This window comes from Podarcis raffonei, chromosome 1 (genome assembly GCF_027172205.1).
Source record: "Podarcis raffonei isolate rPodRaf1 chromosome 1, rPodRaf1.pri, whole genome shotgun sequence".
Taxonomy (NCBI): Eukaryota; Metazoa; Chordata; class Lepidosauria; order Squamata; family Lacertidae; genus Podarcis; species Podarcis raffonei.
Genome location: NC_070602.1, coordinates 72,451,168 through 72,478,052, shown reverse-complemented (window position 1 = coordinate 72,478,052; position 26,885 = coordinate 72,451,168). Strand labels below are relative to the sequence as shown.

The 26,885-nt window shown below is 41.2% G+C and overlaps 3 protein-coding genes across 9 annotated transcripts in view; 1 reads left to right on the top strand and 2 right to left on the bottom strand.

Annotated features, from left to right (window-relative positions):
- C1H18orf21 (chromosome 1 C18orf21 homolog) overlaps positions 1-26,885 on the bottom strand; it is a 165,242-nt gene that overhangs the window by 95,541 nt on the left and 42,816 nt on the right. The gene's annotated exons all lie outside the window — the stretch shown is intronic.
- GTF2H1 (general transcription factor IIH subunit 1) lies at positions 1,298-26,885 on the bottom strand. Of its 6 annotated transcripts, none has more exons than XM_053393133.1 (15): positions 26,803-26,885; positions 20,582-20,750; positions 19,219-19,411; positions 17,275-17,437; positions 15,899-15,992; positions 11,423-11,572; positions 9,784-9,863; positions 9,046-9,176; positions 8,496-8,583; positions 8,292-8,380; positions 7,143-7,260; positions 5,304-5,394; positions 4,821-4,936; positions 3,878-3,970; positions 1,298-3,065 (listed from the first exon to the last, which is right to left on the bottom strand). In XM_053393133.1, exons 2-15 carry the CDS (start codon positions 20,733-20,735, stop codon positions 2,979-2,981), a joined length of 1,647 nt encoding a protein of 548 aa, XP_053249108.1. In that variant the 5' UTR covers positions 20,736-20,750; positions 26,803-26,885; the 3' UTR covers positions 1,298-2,978. The 6 variants fall into 6 exon arrangements, with proteins under 6 accessions (XP_053249108.1, XP_053249091.1, XP_053249081.1 ...); XM_053393116.1 differs by lacking the exon at positions 26,803-26,885 and adding an exon at positions 26,636-26,735; XM_053393106.1 differs by lacking the exon at positions 26,803-26,885 and adding an exon at positions 26,261-26,576.
- Positions 26,760-26,885, top strand: part of HPS5 (HPS5 biogenesis of lysosomal organelles complex 2 subunit 2) — a 28,117-nt gene continuing 27,991 nt past the window's right edge. The window contains exon 1 of one of the 2 annotated variants that reach the window (XM_053393049.1): positions 26,760-26,866. The gene's annotated coding sequence lies outside the window, so the exon portion shown is untranslated. Of the gene's footprint in view, positions 26,880-26,885 lie in introns of both variants that reach the window. The other variant, XM_053393040.1, reaches the window with a different exon arrangement.

The following is a 26,885-nucleotide window of genomic DNA, read 5'->3' as shown; positions in this document are numbered from 1 at the left end:
TTCTTTTCAAGAATTATTTGATTAAAATGTATGGTATTCTATTTTTTGCAAGTAAAAATGTAAATGATTTTTTAAACAAAATATTTGTTCAATTGTTTCATTATATTCATCACTTGAAAATGTTATTTGTGTGCCTAACCAGAGCCTCCTACAGCTGTACTCTCTGCTCTTCTTTGATCTCCTAGACCTCTTGCTGAATGTGCAGACTGTGTGGTTGGGTGAGCATTGATGTGCATGTGTGCCATTACCCAACATGCAATGCCTGAGCAGCAGTTGCACACACAGCTGAGGCGCCCATTTAAAAGATAGAAAGGATATTTTCCTTTCAACTGAAGGACAGCCACAGCAGCCTAGAATATTTGCAAGTAAAATGTTGAAATGAATTACAGTTCAGCGTGTCAAAAACAAAGGAACCTTTAAAATACTCAGTTACACAAGCATGATTATCAGATTCTCGAGTTGATATTTCCTCTTGATTTGAGAGAAGTCACAAGATAGACACCCTAAAGCATAGAAAAACCACTTGACTACAGAATTCAGATTTATTCTACAATTTTGGATCAATGCCAGTGCTACAAGTTGCATGAGTTTCCATTAAATACAAGTTCTATCTTCAGATTCCAATAACTGCATGATAGCAAAACATCATTTCACAGTTAATGCCACTCATCTGTTTTGGACCATGCTTAAGTAGTACTGGAATCAACAAAGGTCAAACAGCAGGAGCACAAAAGAGCTATGTAAGGAAAGTAGGCATGATGTAGGCATGATAGTGCTATTGCCATCTTCTGGTAGGAGAATCTCATGGTACTTCTCAAGTCAAAGAATTGAAAAAAACCATTCACGGTGTTTAAATTCTCTATTTGGGGATATTTCTGCAATTACAGACTTTTTTGTCCCAAAAGCCTGACATAACTATGGAAATTTTAAAATCCCAGGAAGAGAAGACAGAAAAAATATTTTGTTAAATGACCATCAATCTGGTTATCTGCCTGAATAAGTTTTGATGAAGCCCACCTTTATGGTCTGTATCAGCTAATTATTGCTCAGAAATATCAGTGCAAATGTATACCTTCACAGCAACAGGATCAAGTAGAATGTGTGCACTTGAGCCTGACCAAAGCATTTCTCAATGCAAAAAGCTGTTTCAGCCTGGCACCTGTAGTACGCTCTTTGTTGCACAGATGATACTTGAAGATATGTATGTGTCATTGGTACACTGCCGACAAGGTCATCAGAATTACGCTTGCTTGAGGGGCTCACCCAAAAGACACAGTGACGTATTACCAGAGCCATGTTTCAGTAAGTTGACATTACCACAGCAGCAACAGCTTTTATTATTCATGATTAATTCCAGCTTTTCACATTTCGCCGCGTCCGATCAAAGAGAAAGCTCCTTTTCGTTTAGAAGCAGAATCATTTTGCAACACATAACATGCAGCCCCTCTGAAAAGGCAAGCAGTGGCAAGTTTAAGGATAATGCCTTACATCTACTTTATAGTATTTCAGTATAGATACAGTGGTCTGCTTATCAAGTTTGGGTTGTTGCAGAATATCAATTCACCGGAGAACACTGTGTGAGCATGTAAAGAAGCACATACTCTTGCATGAGGAGAAATTCTTGTGGTTCTCAAACTGCTAGTTCATAGACCTGGCCCAAGGTGGGAAGCGATCCTTCATGCCAATACACTGTAAATCAGTAATACTAATAATTCTTTCTGGGCATGAACAGTTCTGAAAATAGGATAAAGTTTCTAACTTACCAATGAATTCCAACAGTTGCCACTAAAAAATAATGGTTTATGGGGTCATAAACCACTGGTTTCTAAAATATCTCAATAGATCTCATCACACACATAATCAAAGCCATAAAGCCATTTGCTTGGTCCTAGAATAGACTTCTAATGAGGAAGACATTAAGACAACAAAATATAAGGAGTCTGACTCCATGGACTATATAAAACAAGTTTACTTTTTGTTTTTATAAGTCAAGTATTTAATACATGGCAGGTACATCTTAGGTAAGAGTGAAATGCTTCCTGTTTGGACCATAATATGGAACAGATTCCACATATAGCTAAAGATATCGTATTTTCACTCTTCAATGATTATCTAGTCGCCAGATACAGCGCTAACAGTCATCAGGAGAGAACTGAAAAAAGCACATGTAAGATTGTTTTTTTCCTCAATAGTATAAAAAGTTATTACTTCTGTAAGCTTCTTAAACTCACTTTAAAAATGATTTTGTTTCACCTCCAAACAAAAGTCAGACTTTAAAAAACTGCAGCAGCACACTCTAGCGGTAAAAAGAAAACATGTAAACGATGGCTGGTAAAAATCCTGCATAAAACTTTGCACTCTTTCTTCCAAAGGTACCTCCTTTAAACACCAAACTTCATCAGTGCATTGGCTGTTGATTTGTAGCAAAACATGGCAAAAAAATCCAAAACTTCTTTATTTTAGCATCTAAGCTGCTTAGGAATTTGAGGCAAAAAAGTCTCTCAATAATATTTAAAATGTTAAACCTGTTTCTAGAAATACAAACAGAATTCAATATAATGCCAGGATACAGTGAAGAAATAACTGTTTAGGTTCTACCCTGTACCATACACTTTTAAAAAACTAGACAAACAATCTTGGATTTATTAATACACCCTTTTTAAAGTTTTTATTTCTGAAAGCAGCTCTTTATGAAAATCAAAAGCAGTTCCTGAGTAACTGCAGTAAACAGTGTCTTTACATTTATATAGATATTTGCCACTTAGCTCTTCCGGTTTGGTTCCTTTTAACTTCCTAGTTTTCAAGTTTGACCTCTTGTTTCTTTCCAGAAAGTGTGCAAGTTCAGTTAGCATCGTTTTCAGGAGTCCGTATGATGCTGACTTTCCAGCATTGTCTGTAAGATATACCCCACTGGGTAGCTGCATTCCTACAGCTATTGCAAATGCTTCCCACTCAAAAAATCTGGCATCACTGGGTCTTCACGTTTTCTTCAACATACGCCGAGACTGCCATGTGTGGAATTTATTGTAGGCTGTTTGCAGCATTTCTTCTATGTGATTTATCAGCTGAAAAAAACAAGGTTTGCAAAAATTAGTACAAAAATATTACTAAGCCAAGGGCTACATTCAATGTTAGTCCTATTAAGAGTGGACCCAATGAAGTTAATGAAAGTGACTTAAGTCTGGACTGTTAATTTTGATTGAGTCTACTCTGAGGAGAACTGAGTTGTATAGAACACCAAGTATTCATCTCCTCTGAGTGCAAAAAAAAGCAGAATCACACACAGATCAGTGATGGTAAACGAGAAGACTTCATTTCATGAGTCAGAACTTTTTTTTACTGGTCCTCTATTGCACAATAGTACATACTGGCAATATATAACTAGCAACTTGAAGGGAAGTTTAAATAACTCACACAAAAAAGCACCTTTAGCCTTATCTTATACAGGTTGTGGCAATGGATTCAGTAAGACCACCCATAGGAAAATAAGAGTTTGGGCACTTGAGTCATGATCATGATAAAGCTTTGAAGTAGGATAGTGACCACATGGTACCTTCAGTTAATGTGAAGTCCCTGCTGTTAAAGAGTTGATTGAGATGCTGTCCATTTTACGACATGGGAGGAACAGGTGGGTATAATGGTCATTTTCGAAGTTGACATTTAAGAAGGAAGGGGGCTGGGTTACAGGAAATACTTTCACGGTGTCCACTGCCCACTCTAGAAAAAACTGAAAGCCTCCTTATTTCTGAAGTTAACGGTACCTGTTTCATATAAGGCAAATCAATTTTGCCATTCTTTCTAGCAATCAGCAATTTATATGAACAATGCATTATGCTACCCTTATATTTCATATTCGTAGGTTGCTTTTCCCTCTTACATTTATGCTTAAATACTGTCTTCGAATTTTGTCTTGGAATGGACACAGTTTAGTGACTTGAAATCTTTCCAGATTACTCCTCATTTTCACAACCTGAAAGAGAAAATATCAGAGAACAAACATTTAAAGGAAGCTATTTTGCTTTTTCAAACTTATCCGTTCCACTGGTAGATTTCCACTGTTGGATTTCACCCTAATGCTTGTATCCAATTGTGCTCCGCTGCTGAAATAACTCTAATCCATTGGAGCATTCTGCAAGTGGGGAAATGAGGGGGGGGGGTTTCTTTTGCAGCTCCCTATGCTACATGCTACACTATTCCAAAAAAGGGCCCCCAACTCTGAAACAGATGGGGGGAGGTCACATGTGGGTCAGACAGATGGAAGGGGGAAAATATCTGTGAAAATTACTTCCACCTCACACTTTCCATTTATAGAATCTTCCACTGGATAAAAAAACCGTGCGTTAGCAGACACATTTAAATAGAACCCTAAAACTTCTGATTGAATGGGAAAACAGACTACACACTTGTTTTAGCATGTGGAAGTTTCTTTAAAGTTGTTATACTTTAAACTTTCTATAGTATGGCTGATTAAAATACAGAACACATATGCAGTGCAAAACTTTCGTTCCTGCACTTATTAATTTTCAAAGTTTCTTTTAAAGTCCCTGAAAAATCACCTCTTTCGAAATTATTTGAAAAAAACCACTGGATTACGTAGCAAGGTCAGCTGGTACTACATTTGCTCCAATAGTGAAGTTTCTTCAGGCTGACATTCCACACACTGCTGTTCATCTGGGACAGAATTGTTGCATGCAGCAGGCCATTCATTATAGAAAGCTTTCATATCAACAGATCTCAGCATGCACATTTCATTACAGAACAGACTGCTGTATATCAATAATGATAGGGATAAGCCAAGCCCGACTATAGATCCTTCCTACCTTCTCTTCTAGGAATGGTGTGTTAACCGGAAAGCAGGACCAAAAATGTCGTAACAGCTCTCCTAGTGCCACATACAAGTGTTTCAGCTCAGCCTGAACATCATTTGGCACCATCTCTGCAGTCAAAAACAATGAAAGCAAGTCACATTTATACCACCACCTCGGCTCACAAACTCTGATAGTTGGCAGTGGGCAGAAAATTGTGTTTTTGATATTAGCATCATTAGAGGATCCCACACAGTTAAGGACTAGGCCAGGGATCAGCAAACTTTTTCAGCAGGGGGCCGGTCCACTGTCCCTCACTGAAAACTATTCAACTGGCCTGAGTTGGGTGGAAAAAGAACTCTTGCCACAGCCAGGGTTGTACAACTAGTCAGATATTTTCAATCTCTTCACCTTAGCTAAAAGAATTGTCCTATAATGCTTACATGAGCATTTCACACATTTGATAAGGCATGAGTGACGAAGACATAAAATACTTACGATTTATGGCTTGCTGTGTTCCACCCTGCATAAGTGCTCCTCCAGGTGACAGAGCTGCGATTGTACTACTTGCAGCACCACTTGAGATAACCTTGAAAAAGAGACAAAATAAAGGTCAGACACCATAATAAAAGAACTCCTCAAAACCTATGGATATTGTTTGAGTCATATGGGCTTAACCATATAGTTATATGCCATATTAATTTTGTTCTAAAGTACAATTATTATTTGGTGTTATATTAAGAATGACAATTCTTGTTATACCCCAAGTGGATATTTATTATATTTATATAACTCAGCCATAACCATTCTTTACAGTGCTTTACAGTACAGTACATAGTTAAGCCTAATAGCAGAAGCAGAAAAATCAAGCTGGCTGTCAGAATAAGGGAGAAAAAACACCAAACCAACAGCAAGAACAATCTGTTCACATCTAATGTCTGAAAGTGCAGTACAAGAAGAGGCACGTTTTCACTTTCTGCTGCTCAACTGCAAGGTATGCAGACGGAGAGCTCAAAAAAATAGCAAAATGAACGAGCAAAGCACTATGCTGTTTCATAATTGAGCAGTTAATGTGCTAAGGCAGTTAGGTTATGCAATCATGTATCAAAATGGCCTGGTTCCTTTAAACTCAAGACTGTCTTCTTCATATATCCCAATACAGTATTGATTATTTGAGTGAATGAAACAATACTAAGTGTACTCCAAAGGCCTTCTGAACAGAGAGTGGAATTCAGCATAGTGGTAAGTGGGGTATGTGCATGGAGAACAAGGCCACTCATGCAATAGGACTTTGCCGCCAACCCTCCAGAGTCGATTTAGGAAGTGTATGGGGTGGGGCCAAAGTCCCATTTCACAAGCAAACCTTGTTCCATGCATGAAACAACCAAGTTGAATCCACCCATATATATTTTCTGTGGATGTCCCATGTTTAATCCTCTCCAACGGAGTCCTGAGTTTATCCTAGAAGTGATTTAATACCTTACATGTTACAACTCTGTAGACTTACAGTGGAGGGCTGTAGCGAACATGCACGAACTGTTGGTGGTTGGGAAGCTTTCACATGGAAGAACCACTTGCAAAAACTGATAGCTTAACAGGGTTCCATGCCAGACTGTAACTAAGTACAGTCATACCTCGGGTTGAATGTGCTTCAGGTTGAGCGCTTTCGGGTTGCGCTCCATTGAGCTCGTTACTTTCGGGTTTCGCCGCTCGCGCACGCGCAGACGCTCAAAATGACGTCACGTGCATGCACAGAAGCGGCAAAACGCGACCCGCGTATGCGCAGTCACGTCTTACATTCTATTCAGGATGTGAACGGTGCTCCAGAATCCCGAGGTACCACTGTATATACAGCTGAAATAATCGCACATTCTCTCCCCATTTACCTCTGCTTTCTATTCTCTCCCCTTCCTCAACTGTTCTCCTGCATTTGTTTTTTTTATATATATTGTAATCTCACCACAACAGGTACCTGACCAATTGTTTTCTGTAAAGCACCATGCACAATAATGGTGCAATATGAATAATAGAAAGGGGTTACACATGTAGCTTTCACTATTTGCAAGACTGCAGTAGACTTCATTATAGCTGCTGCAATTATGCAAATCATGACAACTATCAGTTAAAAAACATAACACATTGAAGCTGAATATTCTGTGCTTGTTAAAAATAGTTCTCAAACTATTTTACAATATGCAAAGGAAACATAACACTTGCTCCCCCAAGATTAAGTATGCTGGGCAGCATCAATCAATATCCAATCTTCTAATCATATGGGCAATCAGAATCCAGTTTTGGTGTTTTGTTTTATTTAATAAAGCAACATACATATCCTACCTGAGTTAGTTTGGGTACATAAGTGTCCATTTCTTCTCTAATACTATACAAAGAATTAATAATATCTTGGCTAGTTGCATATTGCTGTGATTGAATTGGTGTTGGACCATGATAATACCTGTTGACCAAAGGAGAAATTATAATTAAAAATCTGGGAATAAGAATCCAATTTCTCAGTGTGCAATCCCACTCTGTAGGTACCTTTGTACCACCTTTTGTTCTGCTCGAAATGAATCCCCCCCCCCTAAAATGCATATTGATTTTCCAGAAAATGAAATCTTCCACTGCAAGGGAACCCAAGTGATTGTGTCTGATTAAGCTGGATAACCAATGAAATCAATTTTTCAGAAAATACAAAACAAAGACAACAACCAGAAAAGTGGTGAAGTGAGGAACACATGGGCCAATAAAATATTGCAACCACTTCTAATCCACCTAATTATCTTAACAAGTGAAAAAGATTATAGCCTAAAACCAACAAAGACTTAGACTTTGTTTAAACCCCCGTGTTTCCCAAAACTTGGGTCTCCAACTGTTTTTGGACTACAATTCCCATCATCCCTGACCACAGGTCCCGCTAGTGAGGGATGGTGGGAGTTGCAGATGAAAAACAGTTGGAGACCAAAGCTTGGGAAACACTGCTTAAGCCCATTGAAATCAATGTGTGAAAAAATGCTTCTCTATGTTGGATTTAGGCTTAAGTGCTAGATTCGACAACGACAGTTAAGTGGAAAGAAAACAGTGGTAAGTATTTTGCAAATGCATGTACAAGAGCATATACAAGAGTTTCTGCAGAGCTGTGTGGTAACATTTTACAGCTACTATTTCACTTCTGCTTATATAAAGCTCTTGCAAAAGCAGAATGTAATATTTGGAATTATTTTCATGTTTCTCAGAGTGTTCTGGGGTATCTTCAGATTTGCCAGCCCATCCTTCCCCTTTTTCTGCTGCTGTCTGTTAAACTGTAAGCCCGAGGGCAAGGTTCTCATTTATTTCTTTTTATAAAAAACATAATTGAAGGTAATATATATATAAGCATGCCTCTTTCTCGTTGAAAGCATGATGTACAGAAAAGAGGCGAACAGGGTCAATGATTTTTTGTATTGAACCAAAAGAACCAAACTACTTTATTTGGCCTGCAAATCATACCTATCTGATTTCTTTAGGTTTAGTGCAATAGTTTTAACGCTGTTGTTGTTTTCTAAATCTTCATATTCAATGGACTCTTGCAGCTTTACCTGTAAGACAAGGCATAGTCATGGTACTGTAGAACTAGATACAAGAAGCAGAACTTGGCATAGTCCCATAAGGGAGAACATTGGTGTTCTTTTAGAATCACAAAGGCAGTCTTACCTTTTTTACTGGTGGCTGAAAGAAATCTGAATCTCTGGAATTTCCATCCATACTGCTGGCCTCATTGTAGTGGTCATTCTGTGTGTCTCTGAAAAGCAAGAGTTAGGCATTATACTGTGTTCTTTCAAACTACTCAAGTTTAGATAGATCTGTACAATGGTCAGGATTCAATCCCTCATCTCTATGCACAAGCAAAAAGCATTTATGCAAGTGCACTGTGTCAGGGGTAAGGAGAAGACAGTTTCCTTTGGGCAGCAGCCTCTAGCCCCATATACACTTCCTTTGATATAAGACAGTTTTAGTGATGTGCCCATCCTGGAACTTTTGGTTTGATGGACAATACATGCACCCAATAAGTAAGTTAATAAAAACTGCCTGAGAGAGTCCCAACGTCAGAGCCAATCTGAGCAGACCTACAAAGGGCATGGTCTGACTGTTCCGTTTTGATTTCAATTATTAAACATCAGCACAAATAGAGCTGGGCTATTTGACAGTATAGACTTGGCTGATTTTCAGTCTAGTTGAAGATCTGTTCTTAGATGAAACTTACTGTTTTCTAAGCCCAGCTGCAAGGACCATGGCACTGTGATGGTTAAACCGTTTTATAATGGCAGCATTGCTACTCTCTTTTATTGATTTTGTAGCGTTGGATGTGGAAGCCGCCAAGGAAACACCATAACCCTGCAAAGGAAGAGATGATAAAATGTTTGAACAAGACATCCTGCATTTCAAAATATGAAGATCTGAAATCAGATGCTGAACTATTGGCATTGCAGCGTGGTCCAGTGCAGGCTGTGACACTGTAAGAGTTGGTATCCCAATCTTTAAATCTCTTACCCAGATCTGAACAAGAACATAATTAAGACAGCTTTTTGCAAGAGAACCACCATGCTACTAGTGCTCAAATCATTATTGCCCAATGGCAAATAGGCTTTCTGAAACTAGGTAACTGATTTCTTGGCAAGAGCCAATAAGGCAATGATCCCCACGGAGAGGGAAGGCAGGTCTGTCATACTTGCCAGATGGCAGCAGTACACTTGTCATGGCAACCTAAATTATGGAACCTGGCAATGTACTAGTAGTGTCCTTCAGGCAAGCAAGAGGCATTATCAGAATTCAATTACACACTCCAGACACATAAGTACACGAATGGATGGTGTGAAGAAGGGCTGGTGAGGGACATGGCTACGGAAGCGGTATAGCCCAAAGAGAGTTCTGAGAGCCAATATCCAATGCTTACTTGGCATACATATTATACACTTCATAGTTTTAAATCACTCATACTTACTTCATCCAACGTTTTATCTTCCAAGGCTGTTAAATCTAAGAAAGGATTTTTCACACCTTGAGACACCATTGTTTTTAATCCTAGGAGAAAGAGGGAAAATCCATATATACTTGGAGGATGATATGCCATATTGAGATATGTCTTTCAGCCTAACAGTGCATTCTAAGCTTAGCAAGTGGGGAAAGCCGCCTACAAAAAGAAACACGATTTAGCACTTAACAGATGTGTGTGATTTACCCACTCCCAAACAGCTGGGAAGGCTTGAGCTTTTAGCTTTGCATATAGGCCAGGCACCATGGCTTACAACCAGCATTTGTTAACGTGAGCCACCTTCATAAGTCATGGTCTGAAGCTAGCTCATTTAGCAATGAAACACTGTTATAAACCAGGTTCCCCAATTCATATGCAATGTGAAACCATTATTATTATTATTTTTAAAAACAAAAGCTAAACTCAGCAACAGTTCTCCTAACTGCATAGCTGGGAGAAGGGAGGGAGAAAGCGCAAGCCAGATGCTTTGCTTGAATCACACCTTAGCATTACATGTGAACCAAACAAATATGTTTTTCCATGTTATACATATACAGTTGTACCTTGGATCCCAAAAGCCCTGGAACTCTGACATTTTGGCTCCTGAATGCCACAAACCCGAAAGTGAATGTTTTTTTGGAACCCAAACATCTGATGGGGCTTCCGCAGCTTCTGATTGGCTGCAGGAACTTCCTGCAGCCAATCAGAAGCCACAATTACGACTGCAGTGACTTTATGGGATACATACGTACTACTTTTCAATAAGCACCCACTTTTCTTTAACATGTGGTGGTCCCTCACTGCTGTCCCACTTGTGCAACAGACTGCAGCTTGCTCAATGAAACTTTCCTCTCCTCTCCTATGCACCCTTCAAAATACACTCAAGGACTCAATTGTGAGAATTTAAAATACAGGATGCCATATCAGAACCAACTATTGAAAAAATTAATCAATGTGCTCCAGGGAGCTGGATACAACCCTATGTGAGCAAATTACTGATGTGTTTTCAATTAGCTTTGCAAGTATTGTGGCAGAGTCATTTCCACTTATTTCCATCCCTTCCTTCATAGACAAAATCATCAAAGGGAAAAATAGAAGAAGAAAAGTGTCTACCTTACTAACTTGTGGACCACTTAGTAAGAACATGTTTTACATATGCATACTGTTATAAGTCTTAGTGTATGGATGAGAATACAGGCTTTCATAGTGTACTTTTGGGGATCTCCAAAGAAAACTTTGTTGGATTTGCTGGGTATGGGTTACCTTTGTTTCTAGAATATATGTGCAATAATTCTAAAAATAATACGAATAAAACATGAAAAAGGTAAGCAAAGAAGTGTCCACCTTTCAAACATGGTGATGGAATCCTACCATCTTGGAATGTTAGTCAATAGGACTTATTGCTGAGTGAACTGCTTTAAAAGTTCAATATCACAAGCTGAAAACTTTTAAAATATTGTAATAGTTAAGTACTGTACTCTAGTTTGCTACTCTCGAGTATAGTATTTACCAGATGTGATTTCTATGTTATTTGGTATAATTACTGAAGCTGACAAACTTGGCTAGAAACTGCAGTGTATTGTCTACAGGCATAGAAATAAGAACATACCCTTTTCATCCATTTTGGCACATTCTGCAAAAAGGTCTTTTGATCCTGCATTCAGCCTATCCCTGTGGAAATAGTGAGACTGGAAGAATCGTGTCCAGAATTCTTTCTCTGTCATATTGTGAGGAACATTTTCTGCGTATTTCAGTTTTACTGTAAGCATGACAAACATAAAACACTTAGAAATGATACTTTATTTTCAAATTAAATAATTTACAATGTATTTATATTGCTCATTATATCAGATTTCAGGATGATTTACAGTGTATCACAACAGCAAAAATATAGTTCAACATGCAATGAAAAAGTAACATTGAATAGGAATGGAAGAAGATTCGTTCAATTGTTTCCAAACATTCTGTTAACAGGACACACAAACAGGATTTTATTTTTCTTCAGAACTTGCCTGATCCTTGAGGGGGGGGGGGGTGGAGAGAAACCACTCCCAACTCTTTGCAGGCTCCCACCCCATATCTGCCATTGATGTCAAGCTTGTAACCAACTGCAAGGTTCAAGACACCAACTGGTGGACTCAAGCCACCTTTTGGGAACTACTAAATCATGCTGTTTATATATGTCCTTAAATATGTGTAATTTAAATTGACATTGGCCTTGTTTACAACATATACAGTGGTGCCTCGCAAGACGAAAATAATCCGTTCCGCGAGTCTCTTCGTCTAGCGGTTTTCTCGTCTTGCGAAGCAACCCTATTAGCGGCTTAGCAGATTAGCGCTATTAGTGGTTTAGCGGCTATTAAAGGCTTAGCGGCTAAAAGGCTATTAGCGGCTATTAAAGGCTTAGCGGCTAAAAGGCTATTAGCGGCTTAGAAAAAGGGGGGGGAGCGAAAAAAATCGAAAGCCTCGCAAGACGTTTCCGTCTTGCGAAGCAAGCCCATAGGGAAAATCGTCTTGCAAAGCGCATCGAAAAACGGAAAACCCTTTTGTCTAGCGGGTTTTTCGTCTTGCGAGGCATTCGTCTTGCGGGGCACCACTGTACAAATAAATGGAATTTAACTGCTGATCTGTCATCAGGCAGTGTTCTCAGGAAAAACGAGTAGTCTATTAATCTTTCTAGCAATATGGATACACAAATGGTTGGTATATGCTGTTTTATGTGAGCCATTTTCAAATGGGAGGTGAAGGGCCAGATCTCTCCTCTTCTACATGCCAAAGCAAGTGGCCTGCCTGAGGCCAGGTCTATCTTCCTCTTAGCTGTTTCAGATAACATTTAAGTAGAGTGGGAGTGAGCAACAAGAGAAGGAACTTTCATTCTGTTTTCATTCAATTCTTTGGCTCCTTTCAAGAAATTTCCAAATGGAAATTCTCCCCATGTACTCCTGTGCCACCAATTCCCTTCCCCTCTAAGTCTTTCCAAGTCACTTCCAATATGGGAAATACAAGAGGAAGAAGTGATCACAATAAATAAAATACTTTTGCAACCCATCAACTGATCTCTTCTGCCCTTTAGAGGGGAAGTAAAGACAGTATAGCGTGGAGAGAAACAAAGACCATTCATGTAAATCAGATGTAACCATTAATTTAGGTTATGCATATAATTTATAAAGTTCACAGAATGGGGAATCCTAGGTTACCTTGGAGAAGCAGAGGTTCCATAAGGACAGATAATTGCAGTTCAAATGTAAAATCAATTAATATCATTTAACATCCCACAGGACAAAGATGCAAGGCTGAAAACACCAACTTTTTATGGTTTAAAATGGGGGACTTCCGGAGGCGGCGCCTCCGACAATGGCGGATTCCCTCTGATTCAGAGGGAGACAGCTCCACAGAAATCGGGTCCTACCGCTGCAGCGAAGCGGGGACCCTTTTGAAAACCGCAGGCGGAAGAAGCCTGCGGCCGTGGGACTCGGCGGGCACCGTTTGCGCCCCCCCGTTTGGCAAAGGAACCCTACAAAGGGCTCCGGAGTGAGACGGGGGTTGGCGCAGTGCTGAGAGTCAATCGCTACTTCTCCGGAGCGAAGCTGCACAGCCAATGTCGGAGAGCGCTGTCCTTTTTCCTGCGACAATTCAGACTTTAAACAACAACCCGTGAGTAGGATAAAAAAATTTTGGATTCAAATATAGCTTTGAATTTGACCCGAAATGGGAAGGTGCAAACAGGAAGTCCGCCTCCCGTCCTTTGTATAAAGATCAAAGCAAAGACTTTACAAGCTAAAAGCCGGGAAAATTGATAGCCTCAAGCTTCCTGCACTTTTAACCATCAAATCCCCCTAGACAGCAGGAGGAAAGGGGGGAAAATTTGACTTTCTAATCCTGCAGAGAGAGAGTTAAGAAAATAAGTCTCCACTGTCCCTAACCTGGGGACGGAATGACAGGAAAGAAACTGTTGGTGACATCTACAACTTGAAAGTAGAAAAATCGATATATAGAACTGGAAAAGGAAAAAATAACTCCAATGCTGCTTTCCGCCTGTTTGTTTTATATTGAAAGGAAACAAAATATCTGAAAATCGAAAGTAATTTTTCCTTGCTGGATACAACTTAAAAATGGATGCCAAAAAGTAACTACACCCCCTAGAGGAAGCCTGCCAGTGTGTTCGTTGTAACCTATAAAGAAAACATAGTAACTGGGAAAATTAGACCGTGGGACCAGCTCCCTGACCTTGACAGAAATGATTAGAGAGGAAGTTTTATCTGCCCTGGACAAAATATATGATGTGCTGCTACAGCTGGACGAGAAAGTGTCTCTGATGAATCAAAAGATGGATTATATAGCAGCTGCAGTCAGCAAAGAGGAGCCAATGGGAAAGGCAGTTACAGAAATTGCACAACAATCTATCCAGGAAACTGGTTTAACAGGGCAAGTGCAAGGGCAGAGAAAGATGGAAGAGGCGGTGAATGCACCTCAAAAGACACAGAGATTTAAAGTCCTACAGGACCAAAAGCTGCAACACTGGGAGATGGATCTCGGAGGACACTGGCTAAATTTTGGAGTTAAGGAAATTCTTATCTCTGGTGGGACTGTGAAACAAGTGGAAGATTACCTTTGGGACAACTATTCTTTGGATTACAAACTAAATATTGGGGGGTGCAACACCGGGGAATGGGACAACTGGATAAAAGAAAATGAAGAAAACTACTGTACAGAACTCCCCGGAGATTGGCCCCCCAAGGATAAAGAGAAGGAAAGGCGAAAGAATTCAACAGGGAACAAGGATGTATGCAACTACAAACGGGAACAAGAAAACTCGCAGAAGGGGCTTGGATGTGACCTGAGAGCCTCAGACATTAGAACACCTGACTGACAATGATATAATGATATAAGGACTGACATTGCCGGGAACCAGGAAAAGGGACGTTGGATTAATTTAGAATGAGAAATGCATTTTGTAATAAACTTACATTATGGAATTAGTGTAATACTAATGAAACATTAAAAGATGTTGGAAAGGAAGTAATTGGCTTTAGCAGTAAAGTTAGAAGTTAAAATATGGATTAAATTTTGAAATTCCAATGATTTGAGGAAAAGATAAAATTAATGAAATTAATGTAAAAAATGAAGGGGTTGAGTAACAAGGTGAAATAAGAATTTGTAAGAATGGTCTGATAATAATAATAATAATAATAATAATAATAATAATAATAATAATAAATTTTATTTATATCCCGCCCTACCCAGCCGAAGCCGGGCTCAGGGCGGCTAACAACAATCAAATAATCAAACAATCAAATAAACCAACATTCTAAAAATATTTCATTATAAAAATTAATTAAAATCAAGTTAATGGCAACCATTAAACAAAGCTCTGTGCAGGTTGCCAGCGGAGGGAGTCAGGCTGCGCCCTGACCAAAGGCCTGGTGGAACAACTCTGTCTTGCAGGCCCTGCGGAAAGATGTCAAGTCCCGCAGGGCCCTAGTCTCTTCTGACAGAGCGTTCCACCAGATTGGAGCCGCAGCCGAGAAGGCCCTGGCTCTAGTTGAGGCCAGCCTAACCTCTCTGAGGCCTGGGACCTTCAGGATGTTTTTATTTGCAGACCGTAGGTTTCTTTGTGGGGCATACCAGGAGAGGCGGTCCCGTAGGTACGAGGGTCCTAGGCCGTATAGGGCTTTAAAATATGAGGTAATACTATATGGGGACATATAATTAAGGGTAAGATAAGAGGGTATGAATTTGCTGAACAAATTTTTAAATGGAATACAAAGAGGGAGGTGAGAGGAAGTCAGGAAAATAAGGAAAAGAATGGTGAGAAATTGAAAAGAGGGATTTTTATTTTTATTTTTCTTCTTTTTGTGTTGAATCTCTGATTTTTGTATTTTTCTGGTGTTTACTTTTTGTTGTTTATGGCTTTGTAACCTTTTTTCTTGTTAAAATCTAATAAAATATTATTTAAAAAAAATGAAGGAGAAAATATATGGAAGTTGATATGTGGATTGAAGAGAAAAGTCAGAAAAAAACTGCATAGATACCAGGGATGCTACATATGTATATATATAAGCTCAGTTTTGAATATATTATTTACCTGCAGGGTAAGTTCTAAATATAGATTCAATGATATCTGAAGTCAAATTATATCTGAGACCATTGCATCCATCTGTCTGAGGTCGAACATCAGCCTACAAGAAGATAAATACTGACAATAATTTATTTGAACTTTTGCAAATCATTGTTAAATGGCACCAATGAACTATGTCAATAATATGTGTCAAAATGGCTTGTACACATCATTATGTTCAATACTTAACCTATACTGAGAAACAGCTAGTTAGTACCTACGTGTCTAAGCCTCAGTCCTGATTACAGATTCAAGCATAATGAGAGAGGGAGCATGAGCCCAAGGCTTATTTCTATACTCCCATGCAGATAACATACACACCAGGACTCAATTGTGGTGTTTAATACTTCCAAGATCAGCATATATAAAAAAAGGAGGGCTCAAGGAGTATGAGTGGCTATACATCATGGTAGCTTGTTTGGAGGAAACAAACCACAGGCCTGGGTTCAGTCAACATGACAAGTGAGACTCTGGCTTGTTTCATTTATGGTTCAGCAGGAGTGCTCTGGAAACTGTTGAGCAGCATGCACTATTGTTTGTTTTTAACTATGGTTTAACATATGTGGACAGGATCATTGAATTGTCAAAAGCCCAAGAGAACAGGACAGACTTAGCCCAGTGCCTGAAAGTTTCCAAAAATGTGCTAAGCTAACATGCCTTTAGAAGTTCCAAAGCTTAGGTGGAACCAGAGAAAAGACCCTCTCCTTGATGACCCATTTGTCCAATCTATGAAGGCAGGTATACTGGAAAAGGGCCTTCAGAGAATATTTTAATTAATGGGTATGTTCATGCCAAAGAAGGCAGACCTTCAAGCACTCCAGTTCCAGGCTCTTCAAGGCTTTAAAGGACAAGCCCAGCATCTTGAATTGAGCCTGGAAAAAAATGGCACTGTGACTTAAAAAAACCCAGCCCTTGTGACCTTAAATGAACAGTCCAAGTTACTAGAAGAACGGCCTGCATCCATATCAGCCTGCTTGCACAATGCAGGCTGGTTTTACCTGCCCAACTGTGAGAGCAGTTAAGACTGGCAACCACTAGACAGCAGATTTGAGAATACCATATCATCTGGATTCCAGCAGGCCTTGTTGCGACAGGTCTATTAGAAAGCTCTGAAAGCACACCCGTTTCCCTTGGTCTTCCCTTGAACTGCTCTTGTTCAGGTACTGATGGTTTTATTTCTATGTTATTCTTTTTATTTTTTTTAAATGGGCTCTTTTCTCGCTTACTTTATTTTATTAATTGTGTTTTGTTGTATGCTTTCATCTTGTAAGTCACCCTGAGAGAACTTTTAACCTTAAAAGGCTAAAAATATTTTTAGATTAAGAAACCCTCAATAAACATACCAGAAAAGCTGCAGAAATGCCCACATCCTGCTTATTAGATGCAGTAGAACTGTCCACAGCATTCATGCTTAAACGGTTGGCCCAGAACTCCTCAGCACTGATCACCTGACTCACAACAAGGTCTTTATAAAGTTGAAACAAAACAGGATCTTCTTGTAGCATTCTGGCAAGAGAAGATTAAAAATTGTTCAAAGTGTTTAATTCCAAAGATAACTTACTGGATTCTAGAAACTAGTGTTTATGTGCAAGCTACATACAAGCAGATGGCAGCTATGGTGTTTTGATACTCAAATTTGATTTACAAAAGTGGTAATAATAATAATAATAATTTATTATTTATACCTCGCCCATCTGGCTGGGCCTCCCCAGCCACTCTGTGCGGCTTCCATAAAAACCAAAAATACAGTAAAATATTACACGTTAAAAACTTCCCTGAACAGGGCTGCCTTAAGATGTCTTCTGAATGTCAGGTAGTTGTTTATCTCTTTGACATCTGCTGGAAGGGCGTTCCACAGGGCGGGCGCCACTACCGAGAAGGCCCTCTGCCTGGTTCCCTGTAGCTTTGCTTCTCGCAATGAGGGAACCGCCAGAAGGCCCTCGGCGCTGGACCTCAGCGTCCGGGCAGAATGATGGGGGTGGAGACGCTCCTTCAGGTATACTGGACCGAGGCCGTTTAGTTCATGAAACATGAAAATTACTACACATACAATTAATTATTTTTAATTGAGGTATGTCAATTCAAAACCAACCTTATTATATGAAGTAATTATATAAAATATTATCTAATAGAACTGGAAGTGAAGCAGTTTTTTTGTGATCCTACTGTCTCATGCAGTGTCCTGCACCCCTCTTCCAAATTCCTGACAGAGGACTGGAAGACCCAACAGGACAGACTGGGGAGGTGTGGATCACTGAAAACTGATTCCTTATCTGTTTTACTAAAGCTTCCTTTCATCATCAGATTACCACCCCATCATTTTTTTCAATTGTAATTGCACTTTTAGAAACATTAAACATGTTTTTTCCTTTTAGAGGTAAGCCCTACGTATGAAAAGAATATCAAGAATGTTAAGTTACTTTTACAAATAAAGTATTTTTATGCTACACAGGAAACCTAAACGTGCAGAGCAATCCTCACATGTGCTCAGGAGCATGTGTGTGTTCAATGGGGCTCCCTCTTCAGTAAGCTTGCTTAGGATTCTTAGGATTGAAGCCTTAGATTCTGGAGAACTGAAAGTTCTGAAGGGACACACACAATCTTTTTCAAAAGTATTGTTTTCCCCATCTTAACAAGCTACTTCTTATAGAATTACTGTAAAGTTCTTTGTATGTTTACATAACAGCTGTTTTTTACCACTTGGGATTGTGGAGCTTTCATTTTTGGGGAGAGCAAGTTAGAGCAGTTAAAGTGATTCAAGACTTCCATCTGCACCATGGGATTTCTTTTCCCTCCCTTGTGAGCCCCTCTCAATCGGCTCGGGAGAATTGGGGAACCCCCAGTAGAGATTTAGGAGTGGGTAAGAGAGGAGGTCCTGCTGTGCAGACAGAAGATCTTGCTCTAATTGGGAACGTTTCAATGGAAGCAATTCCATGACATCTAATACTTTATTAAATCAATAAAACGTAGCCCAATGAAGGCTACTGCAATTCTTTTTATGCCAGTTTCAGCATACATACCCTTAATACAGAATTTACTATTTACTAATATGGAAACAGCTCAACAACTATGAAGAAAAGCTCCACTTCTGACAAGTTAGAGGAGTGTGCCTCACTCCACTCGCACAACATCTATGCACATGGAAATCAAGCCAGACTACTGTTACAATTAGGGACAGGAGCTCCCAATACCTTAGCCATAATGGATCTGGCACAATTACAAGACAGTTTAACAAATTACCAAAATTGGTTTACACTGTAAGTAAAAGACACAGGGACATTCTTTACCTGTTTTTTTCCTCAAGTTCTTTATTAGCTTTCCTCTTGAACTTGGGCAGTAACTGCTGAAGGAGATCCTTTACTGCATCTCTCTCTTTCACTGCTGTGCTCTCATTAGAGAAATGGAAGTTGGTTGTGTCCCCTGCATGTAGTACCAACTGAAGCTGAATCTTAGCTTTTCCTTCAGGACTGATTTTCTGGCCTAAAGAATATAAATTACATAACAGAAGGGCTCCCCAAATAATTTCTATGTGCACAACAATAAATTTTCAGCTTGCATGACTTTTCTAATGCCACCTGGAACACTGATAAAAACAGAAGAGTGGCACATACAATTCTATTCAATATCTATTTACAGCAACCATTCACATAAACAGCAATGAGGCCTGACTGACACTCAATGGACAGATGTCTCTCACTGCACTGTTATCCTAATCCCTTTAGAGGACAGCCTGGGGCTCATGCTCTAATCCAGAGGTTTTCAACCTTTTTGAGTCCATGGCTCCCTTAACCAACTACAGTCCTTCTGTGGCACCCCTGTGGGGCTCAGGAGTCCAGTTATGTCACCCCTTTCGCAGAGCTGGCAGCCTCTCATCCTTTTTCAAACACCCTACCTTGTGGAGTGTTCCCTCAGCCTCCTCTCCCCTCTCCTTGGGAGTCCTCTGGTAAGTTGCCGTCCCTGGTCTTTGAGCTCCGCCCCCCCGCCCCGCTGCTCCAGAGGTGTCTCTCAGAGGCACCACTCTCCTCCAGAGCTTATAGCCAGGGCTGTTGCAACGAACAGCTGTGCAAGCCTTTGGGAGGCAGAGACACAAGAGGGCATCAGAGGAGGGAGGGAAGGAAAGAGGGACAGAGGCCAGTGTTGCCTGCAACATGCCTGACCATCATCCAAGGCAACCCAGGGTGCCATGGCACACTGGTTGCAAACCACTGCTCAAATCCTTCCTATGTACAAGCCATGAACTCGTCTTAATAAATCACAGCATCTCCCCATATTTATCTTATTCCACTTATCACTGGGAAGACTCACAAGTTTTCTCCCAATAAAGACAATTCATTTCTGAAAGCAAAAGAATCGCAAACAGTAAGGAGCAGTTATGTAAGACAGTAACACTAGCAGCAAAAGTTGGCAGGTTCCAAGAAAATAAAATCTCCACATAAGGTTGCTGTGGAGAAACAGCTAGAGTTCTGGAAGTCTTATTTTTTCAAAACTAAAACAATGCAGTATCCAATGAGCGTGATGACTCAAACATGTTTAGGGAGGTTTGTTTATTTAGCCCCCATCCTGAACTCTTCAAACAGAACAGCTAAGCATTTAACATTTATATTCAACCAAATGTTACATGATGAAACAAGTGTTAGGCATTTCACTTACATTTTATATCTGCGTACATATGGCTGATTGTGAATCGGTCTTTGCCCTCAGGTGCCCAGGCTATTCTTTCAGCCATGAGGTAAAGAGCTCCGTCCTGCTTCTTTTGACGCACCTTCTTTACTATTAGTAACACTTCTTCAGATGATGTTGCCATAATGGCTACAGAGGACTGCATTTTAAAAACAAAAACTTATTTCAGCATTATTTGTTTTTCATAGGTTCACACTTGCTTTAACAATTTAGAAGCTTCCACCAGTGGTGTAGCTAGCAGCTCCTGCACCCGGAACAAGCCACCCATGGGGGTGGGGCAAGCCAGGGCAGGGTGCGCTGCACGGAGCCTCCAAGGAGCCCACCCGCCATCTTCCCCTCAGCTGTAAGACGGCTGCCGTTTTCGGCAGCACAGAGCCTGCAGGCGCCTCAGCCACCACGTCACTCCTAGGAGAGATGCGTGGCTCAGGCCTCACACTAAGTGCCGCCCCCATGGTGTGGTGCCCAGTGTGCCCTGCCCCCCCCGCAACGCCTCTGGCTTGCACTGGAAATAGGAGATTCATTGCTGGTTGCTGTTAATGCATTTAACTGGCTTGCAGCCATTCATCAGGCAATTTTTTTTTGGGGGGGGGGACTAATAGCCGATTGTCAAGTGAGCAGTGAATTGGCACATACTGTACTTTTCCATGTATAAGACTAGCTTTTTTTTTACTTTAAAATAAGGTTAAAAATATGGGGGCGTCTTGTACACGGATAGTGCATATGCCCATTTTCTAAATCTGGTGTCCTCAAAAGTAGGGGGCGTCTTATACATAGGAGCATCTTATACACAAAAAATACGGTAATCTTCTGACACCAGCATCTTCCACCTCCCTTTGTTTTGTTTCCCTTGCCAGAAGGCAGAACAAGACAAGCCCAAGTCCTCTCCAGTATGAATTATATTTGAAAAATTCAAGGAACAGGCTATCACATAGATATAGGTTGTAATGTGGTCAAAGAGTTTACATTTTATTGTTATTTGCGCATTTTGTTTTCTGAATCATGAAAAATGAAAGATAACATTCTATTCTCCAGACTGAAAGTGGAGCAGACAAATTTAAGATTTTGGATGCAAAAAAACCAGATTGCATTTGATGATGTCTGAATGGAATTCTACTCACACAATAGGACTTTCCTTCCCTCTTTCCCCTCTGCTGCCCCCCGTTTCTCTCTGGTCGGGGACAGAGGGTGGCGCTTGGGGGGGAATTGTCATTGCGCCACTCCTTGGTGTGTGGAGTACCTCAGGGTGCGATACTCTCCCCAATGCTTTTCAACATCTTAATGCGCCCCCTCGCCCAGCTTGTCCAGAGTTTTGGGCTGGGTTGCCATCAGTATGCCGATAACACCCAACTCTATCTGTTGATGGATGGCCATCCTGACTTGGCCCCAGACACACTGACCAGATGTTTGGAAGCTGTGGCTGGATGGTTACGTGGGAGCCGGTTGAAGCTAAATCCTTCGAAGACAGAGGTCCTGTGGCTGGGACGGGGCGATATGGGATTGGGGAGGGCAACTCCCATCTCTTGCGGGGGCGCAATTAGTGCCAGCACCGTCCGTTAAGAGTTTGGGTGTAATCTTCGACACCTCCCTTTCCATGGAGGCGCAGATTGCAGCTATAACAAAGGCGGCATTTTTCCATCTCCGCCAAATTAAGCAGTTGGCTCCTTACCTCTCTCGCCCTGACCTAGTCACTGTGATCCACGCGACGGTCACCTCCAGACTGGATTATTGTAACTCGCTCTAAGTGGGGCTGCCCTTGAGACTGACCCAGAAACTCCAGCGGGTGCAGAATGCTGCAGCGAGACTCCTTACGGGGTCTTCGCTGCGAGAGCACATTCACCCGGTGCTATACCAGCTGCACTGGCTCCTGGTGGAGTACAGGATCCAGTTTAAGGTGCTGGTTTTAACCTTTAAAGCCCTATACGGCCTAGGACCCTCGTACCTACGGGACCGCCTCTCCTGGTATGCCCCACAGAGAAACTTACAGTCTTCAAATAAAAACATCTTGAAGGTCCCAGGCCACAGAGAAGTTAGGCTGGCCTCAACTAGAGCCAGGGCTTTTTCGGCTGTGGGAACACTCTGTCACAAGAGACTAGGGCCCTGCGGGGCTTGACATCTTTCCGCAGGGCCTGCAAGACAGAGCTGTTCCACATTAAAAGCTACACCTTCAATTTCTATAGTGGGCTAAAATCATAAGAGTTATATTGATTAAAAACTACCTAAAAACAAGAAATATTAATTTTGATGGTGAAATTCAACGTTGTGCTATTACAATTATTTCATTTCCGCTTGCCAGATGAAGCAATCTTCCCTCTCCTTCCCTGCACACTGTTCTGGGGGCTCTCTCAACCCCCTAGAGCCAATCTGAGTGGGTGCATGGCCTTGAAAGGCTCCTGTGGGCTCCTGTTAGTGCAACTGTTTACTGAATCTGGCCAAAAATGTATGGAAATACAGCTATGACCAATAGTCCAAAGAAATAATTCTGTCTGACCTGAAAATGAGTGGAATCAAGTAAAGTCCAAGGTCAACTGATTTCCCTAAGCCTTTATATTGTTCAAAAGATTATGAAACTTGCCAAAAAGTGCTGGGAGAGTGCCATCTAATAACCTTTTAAAATACACTCTTCCTTGCTGAATGATCATTAAAAAATTTGACTGTTTCAGTTTGTGGTTCCATTTGCTGAATAAGCCCCTCTATCTATCCCAAACCACTCTGCAATGTATACTGCAAAATATACTGTATAATATCCAATGGCTGTGCAAGTGGAATGCTCTTTCCCTTCCTCCTCCCTGCAAACCCATAAAATTCTCTCTGGTGGGTCCAGGGTCCTTGCATAGACTTCCTTGAGGAGACCTGCAGGGAGGATGCAATTATCTGAAAACTGATTCTAACTCAATTTCACTGGGTTCTGCATATTCCAGATACTAGTCTTCAAAAAAAGAGATAGGGACTAGTAATTCTGCCACCCCTCGAATAAAAGCATCAAGCTTTAACTGATTAGCTGGCAAGTGCTGCAGATTAAAATCTGCCCTGAATGGGGCTGAGTAGGTTACAATAAACACAAGTCTGAGTGTGGCAACCACATGTCAAGTTCCCCTCTCCAATGTCCTGGTGTAATCACACCTTGCATTTCCCCATGCCTCCTTCACTGTTGATTGCTTCTGGTGGGATGTGGGCAGGGAAATAAACAATGTGAAGCTGTGGAAACACAGCTATGTTTTACTACACACTATAGAGAAGTGGCAACACGTAACTAAGAAGTGGCAAATTTGACAGGGTTGTTGGTTTTAAAGATATTTCAGAAATCTTAAAAGGGAGGCTCACAGGTGTAGGCAGTTCCTGAAATAACCACCAATTAAATTTTCTTTGTTATCTTTACTTATTTTAAAATGTTCTTGTTTTAACAGTTTTTTACTGATAATTTTAATATTTCTTGTAGGCCACTTAGAGGTTTTACTACAATCAAGTGGTATATAAATTTTGTTTTAAAAAAGCCAAAAAAAACCTAGGTCCCAGCAAGTCATTTGGTTAAAGGCTAGAACCAGCACTTTAAACTGAACCCAGGAGCAAATAGGCAGCCCCTTCAGTTAACATAAGATCATAGTAAAGGTACCCCTGCCCGTACGGGCCAGTCATGTCCGACTCTAGGGTTGTGCGCCCATCTCACTTAAGAGGCCGGGGGCCAGCGCTGTCTGGAGACACTTCCGGGTCACGTGGCCAGCGTGACGAAGCTGCTCTGGCGAGCCGGCACCAGCGCAGCACACGGAAACGCCATTTACCTTCCCGCTATAAAGCGGTACCTATTTATCTACTTGCACTTAGGGGTGCTTTCGAACTGCTAGGTGGGCAGGAGCTGGGACTGAAAGACGGGAGCTCACCCCGCTGCGGGGATTCGAACCACTGACCATGCGATTGGTAAGCCCTAGGCGCTGAGGTTTTACCCACAGCGCCACCTGCATCCTTTAAGATCATAGTAATATGCTCCAATCTCTGGGCTCCACTTAATGAGTATTGTATATATTCATAATGCAATTTTCAGCCAAACACTTCACAAGCAAAAGCTGTTAGAACTATGATAGAACACCAGAGAAGACTAATTCTTCCCAAATTAAATGAACACTAATAGCACAAAAAGCTAACTAGCCTAGCTTATATTTCAATAAAAGGTTTCTGAAGGTTGGTTTGGCCAAGTTCAATATCTTACGTGGATATCCTTTTTGTGCCGGACTAGTATGGCTTTTTATACTGCCCTAGGAAAAAGGTCAGTCAGTTTAAGGTTTACTGACTAAACAGGAAATACTTCCAACTTTAAGATGATGTAAACTGGATAGAGATGTAAACAGAAGTCCTAGTAAGGGGAAAAAAACCAACCCTCACCTTGGACCAAGTTATTATTGCCCAGCCTTCTTCTGCTAATGTTAGAATGGCACAAGCTTTTAGCCTATCTGGTTGTAAAAGAGTGCTTAGCTCAAGTTGTCACTCAGTATTAATAAACTACCAGTTATCAAACACTCAGAAATTTTGTATAGATGGGTAAATAATTAATTTTATTTTCTAAAGCATTCACAGAGCTGGGGGGAAAGCCGATTGCAGCTGTGTGTATTCTTTCAACAGGAAGATAATAAAGGACTATCAAATTAATTCTTAACTTTCATTAGAGATTTGTTCCCACCGTCTCCAATGTGTGCCCAGAGAAGCAAGCATGTACAGTACTGACTTTGCATAAAACACTATCTAATTGACTAATGTGGTAACATACACCCAGCTTCCAAATCGAAGTTTTCTCCTCCAGTCCACTAAGTTTTCTTTCACATTATTGAAGGAACTCACAACTGAAGGAATAATCACATCAGTGTTATCTCACCAATTCCCTACACAGCCTACCTACTAAAGCTTGGTAAATCAAAGTACTGCCCCATGACAAATAGGATATACGTACTAATTTAGAAGAGAGCGGTGTGCCTCTCTCAAATTGTGTTAAAACGTCAAATGCTTTGTTTCAGGCACTCAGCTGTAATGCACTAAATAACCCTGTAATAGAAACACCAAGCACTTTACTTTCTTTACTCTGCATTTTAAAAGTGTGCCTACACATGATTTCTAGTGCCATTGAGAACTTAGCAATATAATATAGGAAACAGTAATGTGGGTTTTTAAAGGTTATTTGTATTGTACTACCAGCAAAGCAGAACTCATGCACACACATCTTCCAACATCTAAACAATACTTCTATTCATTCAGAAGACTCTGCCTTCCACATTTCTAGGCCCTAGTTTCTGGAAGAAAAGCTTCAGCATTCCAAAACTGCACTAGCTCTCTCCCACACCACCCCTTCCAAGTTATTAGCCAATCCTTCCGTTGCACTTATAGCACAGTTTTAGAATAAAAGATTAAAAAGCACGAAAAGCAAACATACAGACACAAAACAAAACTTTGCTGCTCTGTAAAGATATACCACAGTACTTCCTAAAGTAGAGGTAAAAACAGTCAGAGAAAAACAAATATTAATTGGAAGGACTGACAGGTACGAAAGCGGGGGGGGGGCAACCCATGCTTCCTCGCCATGCGCAACTATATCCACATCCTATGGCCTTGCAATAAGCAGGCTTTCATGAAGAGAGGAAACCCAGACCAGTATTAAAGATTCATTACCCGCTTCCGAAGAAGCAAAAACTAGTGAGACGGGCCTCCGAACCCGGAACCGTTGAATCCGTCAGGCCCCCTACCGTGAGGGGTAACTACCGAGGCCCTGGACTTTCACTCCTCGCTCCTCCTGATCCTGGCGGCATACACTGAAGCCCTCAAGCCCTCACTTCCAAAGGCGGACAGCACGGAGCGCCAACGACGCCTCGCTCCCGGCTTGAAGGGCTCGCAACGCCGCCGCCTCCTCCTGGGCCATGGGGCGGCCAAGGAGCTCGGCAGAGAAGGCACACGTGACCGGAAACAGTTAGCTCACGCACGGCAGAAGCCAGACTGCATCACGTGACAAAAGGAGACAACTACTCCCGCCGCCGCCATGCCACTTACCCACGTCACGTGATGGTGCCCGTCAGCCACCTGGACGCTTCCCTGGTCACGTGAAGGCCTGCCCGCCCCGCCGCGGCCATGACACTGTCCTGAAGGAAGGGTGGGGGGGAAGGGGGAGGATGACGACGAAACAATAACAAGGCAGTTACTCTCGTCTCATTCCTTACGAGTCCGCCACCGGGTCTTGCAGATGTGAGGAACCCGTTCTTTGCCCCGCCCGTCCTCCATTCCGTACGTGCCGCGGGTGCGT